Raw genomic sequence first — 8,014 nt, forward strand, 5'->3', positions numbered from 1 at the left:
CCGTGTTCAGCGTTACGTGTTCTGCGTTCCGTGTTCAGCGTTCCCGTGTTCAGCGTTATGTGTTCCGCGTTCCGTGTTCAGCGTTCCCGTGTTCAGCGTTCCGTGTTCAGCGTTCCGTGTTCAGCGTTACGTGTTCAGCGTTATGTGTTCTGCGTTCCGTGTTCAGCGTTCCCGTGTTCAGCGTTACGTGTTCAGCGTTACGTGTTCAGCGTTATGTGTTCTGCGTTCCGTGTTCAGCGTTCCGTGTTCAGCGTTCCGTGTTCAGCGTTCCGTGTTTAGCGTTCCCGTGTTTAGCGTTCCCGTGTTCAGCGTTACGTGTTCAGCGTTATGTGTTCTGCGTTACGTGTTGTGTGGTCCAGTGTTCAGCGTTCCAGTGTTCAGCGTTCCAGTGTTCAGCGTTCCGTGTTCAGCGTTATGTGTTCTGCGTTCCGTGTTCAGCGTTCCCGTGTTCAGCGTTCCCGTGTTCAGCGTTCCGTGTTCAGCGTTCCGTGTTCAGCGTTACGAGTTCAGCGTTCCCGTGTTCAGCGTTCCCGTGTTCAGCGTTCCGTGTTCAGCGTTCCGTGTTCAGCGTTACGAGTTCAGCGTTCCAGTGTTCAGCGTTCCATGTTTAGCGTTCCCATGTTCAGCGTTCCCGTGTTCAGCGTTTCAGTGTTCAGCGTTCCCGTGTTCAGCGTTCCATGTTCAGCAATCCGTGTTCAGCGTTCCAATGTTCAGCGTTCCGTGTTCAGCGTTCCCGTGTTCAGGTTTATTTTAGGGAATTATAAATTTGGGTTCTGAGCAGCTAAAAAAATTTTGGTTTTCTTCAGTTTTCCCTAAAATAAGATTTTATAAAAAATGAGGGGTTTTTTTATGAATTTTTTTTAGAAACTTCATTTTAAATTAGTTTGTGGATTGTTTTATTATCCATGTTTTATGTGTTCAGTGCTCACAGCATTGCATTTTAATCTTCCGTTTTATGTTTATCTGTATATAACAACTGATGATTCATATATTTTTATTTATTTTAATTGGAAGTTTTATTCTTATAGAAATTGAGGAATTCTGGCTGCATATTTACTAATAAAAGGTTTTTTCCATCTTAAATGGAAAAGCTTCACATATTTTGAACAGGTCTTTCAGCTAATTGCATCTTTAAGTGTATTTTTACTGTAATTCATGGTTTAAACAATCATTTCAATAATGCTTTATCAGAATAATCCTTTCAGTCCTACTCATTTTCAGTTTATTTTGCCTTCGGTTTCTGTAAAACATTATGACCAAACTTTTCCTTCACCCATGAAAAGCTAAACGTTTGGTCCTTCCTTTTATTTAGAGTTCTTGTATTTTTTTTTCTTTTTGAAGATTGACCTGAAATCTCAGTTTCTTGTTCCTCTTTAGTCTCTTCCTCGGCTGTGCTCTCAACCGTCGGACGCATTTGGCTTCAGCGCCGACCTCCAGCGGCTGTACGGCGCCATCGTTGCTCACAGAGGCGCACGAAAACGCAAATGGCCTGAAGAGACCGGCGCCGAACAGAACCAGCCTTCAACAGAAGCAGCCGCCCAGACGTTAACTCCAGGTTAGCATCGCGTCAGACAGGAAGTCAGGGTATGGAAGAAAAACTGTCTCATTGGAATCTGCCTTTATTTTTTTTTACACTGAGTTTTAAATACCGATTTTTTTTTTTTTTTTACATTGAATTCCTTACACTGAATTTATATCTGGTTAAAATTTGCCTGCAAAAAATTAAGCTGCAAAAAATGTGCCTGCAAGAAATTCAGCAGCAAGAAGCTTTTCCAAAATGTTCACATTTTGGACAAAGAAGACAGGTGGTTTGAGAGGGGTGTGAAGGAAGCAAAACCAAGTACAAGAAAAAAAACAACACCCAGTTTCATTTGTTCTGTGCCGTCTGCAACCAGCAGATACTCGATCCGTAGGAGAGGGGCAAACGATGAGCGACGGGAATCAAACCTCCAGGGAGGAGGATGAACCAAACGACAGGAGGAACAGCAGCAGCAGAGCGGCACAGACCAAGGTACCCCTGTGCTCCTACCCATCCAGATTACAGCATGTAGAGGAAAATCTGGCCTTTATGGAAGAGCCTGTTGGCTGCAGAAACAAGCATCCTTTAATGTAGCTCCTACTTTCTATTAAATGTGAAGGAAACACTTTTTTAGATCATTTCCTTAAAGAAAAAATGTGAAAAACATCATTTATGATGTACTGCTTTTTTGGTTTTAACTGATTAAATCCCACTAAAAGAAAAAAAAACGCTGATATTTGTAGTTGAGGCAAAATAATTTGTTTTAGTTACACGTAGAATTTAGTTCATGATGTCAAAGGACAAAGTTAGACGAAGGCTTTAAACGTCTCCTCTCCCTCCGGCAGTCTGCACCCGTCACAGCCCGCCCTGCGGAGCGACCGGCCTCCAAACCAAAGAAGAAGAAGGTGGGGCTCTTCAGATGACCCAAACATCAGAGCGGCTTCCTGTTTTAAAGCTTTAACTGCGGCGGACTGTTTTAGACTCTGAGTTTTAATGTTTTAGATTCAATTGTTGAAGTTTTAAATCCAAACCCATTCAGACTGTTTTAAACCTTCAGCTCTATCATAGAATTTCTGTTAAATAAACTTGGTTTTAAACTTTTAATTGATGTTTTGTCACCGTTTTTTCGCATAATGTGCTGGCTCAGTTTTTAACGGAACAAATTCTACCCAAAAATTCCACATGTGAATTAAACAATTCCAGCTCCCAAACTATAAATTGGAAATAAAATTGTTTGTATTTGTGGGACTGAAGGCATTGAGGAATATTTTGCAGGTGAAACCACTATTTGAAATGTCACCATGTCTGATTTATAGGTGATTAAACAAAGAAAAAAAGGAAAATTTTTAGCCTCATCAAATTTTTTTTTCCAAAAATAAACACCATGAAACCCCATTAAAAACTCTGGATGAACCCTCAGACTTTATAGATCCACATCTTGACTTTAAGTCAAGCAAATTGGGAGTGGGAAAATAGAGATAGACTGAAGCAGAATGATGAAAAAGGGGTCCCTATGTCCTCCAGCAGTCTAAGCCTATAGCAGCATAACTATAGGGATAGCTTAGTGTAGCGACTTCAATCCACCAACAGAGCCGCTGCTGGCTGAGAAGTTTTGTGCGCTGTGACAGGTCTCCAAGAAGCCATTCTGAGCCCCACTTGCGTTTTCTTTCTTATTTATATTTCAAAAAGTTACAAATGACAATGACGGTCAACAGAAAAGTTTGATAAAAACCTCCTTACCCAACTTATTGGGTTCATCTAAAATAACAAGGGACCACACCCCCTAAGCAATCACCCCAGCTGTGTCACCAAAATAATAAACAGAATATAAACTGTTAACTTTGGCTCTAACACTCAGGATAACCGGAGCCAATCTTACTATAAGCTTTATCAAATAGATCCACATCTTGTCTGTAAGTCAAGCTAATTTGGACTGAATAAGTTGAAGCATGTTTGTTCCACAAAGGTGTTAGTGGGCAGTGTGCTAGGAGGAAATGGGATTTCGGCCAAAAGTGCAAAATGCATTTTTTGACTCATTAAAGGGAATCATTTAGTCTTTTCTTTGAAATTTGCCAATAATATCACGAAACTGAGTAGAAAATAATAATAACAGAGCAAGTTTATGTAACACATGCCGGTTACATCGCCTGAAATGGTGGAATAATAACCTCTGACCCCTCCTTGGAAAGGTCTGAGCCTCTAGTATCCAATGATAGTGGCCATTAGGGGGCGGGGCTAAAAGAAGCTGCTTTTGCATTATTCCTGCAGAGTCACACATGTCAGGTGGAATTTTAATATCATTTTAGTTGTTAACATAGCTATCTACGGAAGAGGATTAGGGCCACTGAAAAAAAAAAAAAAAAGTTAACTGATTTTTTTTTTTTTTTTCAGTATAGTATGAAAAAAAGACAGAATACTGAGATTAAAGAAAGAATTCTGACTTTAATCTCAGAATTCTGACTTTTTTCTCAGAATTCTGACTTTTTTATTGTCAGAATTCAGTCAGAATTCTAAGATCAAAGTCAGTTTTTTCCCATGTTAAACTGAAATAAAATTTAAAAATCAGTTAACTTTTTTTTTTCAGTGGCCCTAATCCTCTTCCGTAGCTATAAAACTAAATGTACTTGTGAAAAAATAACTTAAACTAGAGATTTGAAAGGCGCGTGGATGAAACACCATGTGACTGTGTTTTTGCCATTTCTATAAATAGATAAACTTGAGCAGGTTTCAGTTGGGCTTGGTACTGATCCCTTAAAGGGTTTTTTTTAAACTTTGACTGGATGTTTTTTTCCAGACTCAGACACAATGAGCCGCTCTCATCTTTCTCGGACCTCATGGAGATGTTGACTCAAGGTGTTGCAGCATCCCTGGAATGTCATTGAAGTCTTCTGTTTGCCTCATCGGCTCCTTTTCAGATTTCTCCAGAGAAAACCTTCAGTTTCCTGAAACTCCCACATCTTCAGCAGGAAAACGTCAATAAACAGGAATTCTTTGCCTCCAGTGAAGCACATTGAGATTAAAATTACTCTTAACTAAAAACACTTATTATATATTAAATAGTTTGTAATAATTGAATGTTTAAAGTAATTTCAGAAGTTTAATCCTGAACATGAGCTCTGATTCTGGGTGAAAAACACCTGACTGTGCGCGCGCCTGTCCTGACGTCGGTCCATCGCCAGGCTGAGCGCGCGCCCGTGCCATCAGGATGGGAGGAGAGGACCGGGCAGAGGGCAGGTCCAGCAGGGCGCGGTCCTCCTCCTCATCTGTCCCGCTGTGGGATCTCTTCCATTCCCACTCAGCTGCCAGGCTGCGGCGCACTGAGAGTCCTGCCAGGCCCACGCAGCTGCCGCGCCTCAGAGTGGCAGCTTTCAACCTGCCTGCCAAAATAAACTCACCTCACCTATTTATGCCCCCTGCCTCCTGCGCAGCTCCTCTGGACGCCTTGACGCGCGTGGGATGGTCACCGGTGGGGACTCTGCGATGAGTCCTGCTCCACCCTCACCTGTCTAATCCCACAGTCTGACAGAAAGTGGGGGGACACTTCCACGCTTCTTCGGCCACGCCGCGGGGAATGCAGCTCCCCACGCTGGTGACGTGCCTGGCCGGGTGCGCCTTCCTCCTGTGGCCGCTCAGCGAGGGCTGCGGGCCGGGGAAGGGCCACGGCAGGAGGCGGGCCCCGCGGAAGCTGGTGCCGCTCATCCTGAAGCAGTTCAGCCCCAACGTGGCCGAGCAGACCCTGGGTGCCAGCGGGAAGTTTGAGGGGAAAATCACGCGGAACTCTGAGCGCTTCAAGGAGCTCATCCCCAACTACAACCCGGACATCATCTTCAAGGATGAGGAGAACACAGGTGCAGACCGCATGATGACCCAGGTAACACCTTTCTAACTCTTTATTTTATTTCATGTTTGTTCAGATTTAAGCTGATTTTTTTCTCCATCTTTGGTTTATGAAAGCTGCCTGTTTGCGCTGCCATTCTCAGAGCTGCCTGCGGCTTGTTGACACAGTGGAGCCTGACTGAGGTGACCAGCCTGGGTCCAAGCTGGAGCCTCAGAGCTTCACTGTGGGCAGCTCGTGCGTAAAAGAGGGCAACCCTTTCTAAAAATGGCCCCGCAGCGGCCGCTCTTAATTAAAACACTCTGTCCTCTGTTTCACAGCAGCTTCTTTTGCTGGAAAAAAAAGGGAAAACTTCACATTTGGTTAGAGGATTTACCATCAGGCAATACCAAGCAATTCCCCAGGGGCCCTAGTTCCTGGGGGCCCCATAAAACTTTACATTAATTATGTTTATGATAAAAATCCTTTCCTTAAAATGCCATCAGAAGGCGGATAATATTAAATCAGTGTCCACCATATTGGAGAGAAAACACAATTAGAAGAAGTTTATTGATAAAATGACTTTAGTCTTTGGCGCTCAGACCACGGCAGGAAACTTTGCACTGAATTTTGATTGAAATGACAATAAAAACACTGTGGTTAATTCTGCACATCAATATACTAACATTAAAGATGATAAGCAAAGAATTCCTGCTCTTTACAGAAATATATTTTGTGTTTTATGGGGTAAAGAGAAAATGACGAGTCTCTGCAAATCTTCAGTGAAATCATAGAGAAATATTTCAATAAAAAATCTAAATTATCAGTTTATGTAGAAATTAGTACCTGTAAATATCAATTTTATGCAGAATAATTACTGATAAAAGTAGGTAAGTAATGACAATTGAAGAGATGTTCGCACAAAAGTCAAACCTGAAAGAATTTTATCCACTATACCTTTTATGTAGAAAGCACGGATGTTTGAATATATTCCTCTATCTGTTAGCAAAGGTTGAGAAAAAGTTTGTCTTTATTTAGAAAACATGGATGTTTTTCTCATTATTTTCCTGTTGGAACAGATTGACCGTGAGGTGTCGGTGCCTATCTACTTTCAGCCACCCCTCAGCGTATATTTTTACTGCCATATTTTTAGTTTACATGTTTTATTTTGTATTATGCAAATTTTTTTGTTATTATGACTCTTTATTTTGAAAGGTTTCTTTAGGAAGTGGAATCTAGCATGTTCGCTGAAAAACTAGAAGAAAAAGATGAAGGCATGAAGGCATGACATTTGCAAAAAGTTTTACAAAAAAAGTTTAAAAGGTCCTTCATTTCTCATTTCTACCTCAAAAGGAAGGGTCAGCCAGCGAGGTTTGTTTATATGTATTTATATTATTTATTATGTCATTTTCTACTCATGACACCATCTCATTTAAGTTTATGTTGTATTTTAGTTCGACTGTGGTTTTGGTGTCAATGGCAAAGAAATTATAAGAAGATTTTCAATAAAACTGACTTCACACCAGCAGTAACGAACTCTTTATTGCTTTCAAGAAAGGTGGAAGTGATATATATTGGTTACTGGACACCCCTATAAAAATTTTCTGGCTACGCCTCTGGAGACGGCAGTTACTTACGGGCCCACAATCTCTTAGGGGCCCCATCACTGTTACCTGGGTGGACCCTACGCAACTAGTAGACTAGGACGACTCTTTGCTGATATAATGGTGTGAAAAATTCTTCTTAAACCCTCCTGATACTGAAGTGACTCACCGGACCGTATTTATACCGCAACACATTGCAGATTTCAACAAGATGGTGAGACGTTTAAACACAACACCAATAGCAAAGCAGGAAGTGGTACTTTTATTAATAATATCATACACTCATATATGTTTCAAACCGCAATAAAGATCTTAAAAGAACAACGTATTTAAGTATTTTATTACACCACAACTTGGAATTATGGGTAATCCAGATTAAAACAATAACTGTAACGTACAATGTGTTAGCGACGACGGATAGCAAAAAGAGGTACTTAAGAGGATTCCAGAAAAGAAAAATTAAAAGAAGAGCTGCTGGAAGAACGGAAAAAACTTCCCAAAATAAACACTTTCCTTTATAGAACCAAAGAGGCAGAGTTGGAAGTTGCTGCTACAGAGAGTAAAGATGGCGACCGGGAGATGAATGGAGAGAGCGTGGCTAAGGAGGGGAGCTGAAGGTAGCCTGATGGCTTGTTGTTCTAACATGTGGTGGTGCGCTGTCACCAATGGTGCCATTCACGGTGCGCAGTCACTATTTTTCCATGTTGTTGTGTCGTTACACCATTGCTGAAAGTGGAGGTGGAGTGGAGATGGATGTAGTTGGTCAGTCTGTAGACTGCTGGTTAGAGAGACGGTCTGCTGAGCTTCATGGGGAGATCCAGTGGACTGTGTTAGCTGATACTAGAGCTTCACTCAGGGACCTGGAAGATGGAAGTCCAGCTGGATAACACAGGTTGGAGAGAACCTGTCCATGATGAGCAAGCATAAAGCAACAGTGGAGAGGAACAACTCCCCATTTGGAAGAAAGCTCTGAAGTCACATGACGCAACCACCAACTGCGCACAGGAGCAGACAAGATGCGGATCGAAGGCCTTTTAAGATGAACTTTGGATACTAATTGGCTTTCGTGGAGGCGTG

At 41.8% G+C, this 8,014-nt stretch overlaps 2 protein-coding genes and 1 long non-coding RNA gene across 4 annotated transcripts in view; all 3 read left to right on the forward strand.

Annotated features, from left to right (window-relative positions):
• Nucleotides 1-754, forward strand: part of nhej1 (non-homologous end joining factor 1) — a 24,539-nt gene extending 23,785 nt beyond the window's left edge. Inside the window, exons 5-8 of the mRNA XM_015393700.1 lie at nucleotides 82-144; nucleotides 238-315; nucleotides 439-605; nucleotides 744-754. Coding sequence (XP_015249186.1) covers nucleotides 82-144; nucleotides 238-315; nucleotides 439-605; nucleotides 744-754 — 319 coding nt within the window. The remainder of the gene's footprint in view (nucleotides 1-81; nucleotides 145-237; nucleotides 316-438; nucleotides 606-743) is intronic.
• Nucleotides 755-1,357: 603 nt separating this feature from the next.
• On the forward strand, nucleotides 1,358-2,617 carry LOC107096836. Of its 2 annotated transcripts, none has more exons than XR_001481812.1 (3): nucleotides 1,358-1,555; nucleotides 1,896-2,011; nucleotides 2,365-2,617. It is a non-coding gene; the product is annotated as an uncharacterized LOC107096836 (long non-coding RNA). The 2 variants fall into 2 exon arrangements; XR_001481811.1 differs by having other exon boundaries at nucleotides 1,899-2,011.
• Nucleotides 2,618-4,778: 2,161 nt separating this feature from the next.
• Nucleotides 4,779-8,014, forward strand: part of ihh (indian hedgehog) — an 18,320-nt gene continuing 15,084 nt past the window's right edge. Inside the window, exon 1 of the mRNA XM_015393693.1 lies at nucleotides 4,779-5,390. Within this exon, the coding sequence (XP_015249179.1) occupies nucleotides 5,091-5,390 (300 nt within the window). The 5' untranslated portion in view covers nucleotides 4,779-5,090. The remainder of the gene's footprint in view (nucleotides 5,391-8,014) is intronic.

Source organism: Cyprinodon variegatus, unplaced genomic scaffold, assembly GCF_000732505.1.
Source record: "Cyprinodon variegatus isolate N-32 unplaced genomic scaffold, C_variegatus-1.0 Scaffold653, whole genome shotgun sequence".
Taxonomy (NCBI): domain Eukaryota; kingdom Metazoa; phylum Chordata; class Actinopteri; order Cyprinodontiformes; family Cyprinodontidae; genus Cyprinodon; species Cyprinodon variegatus.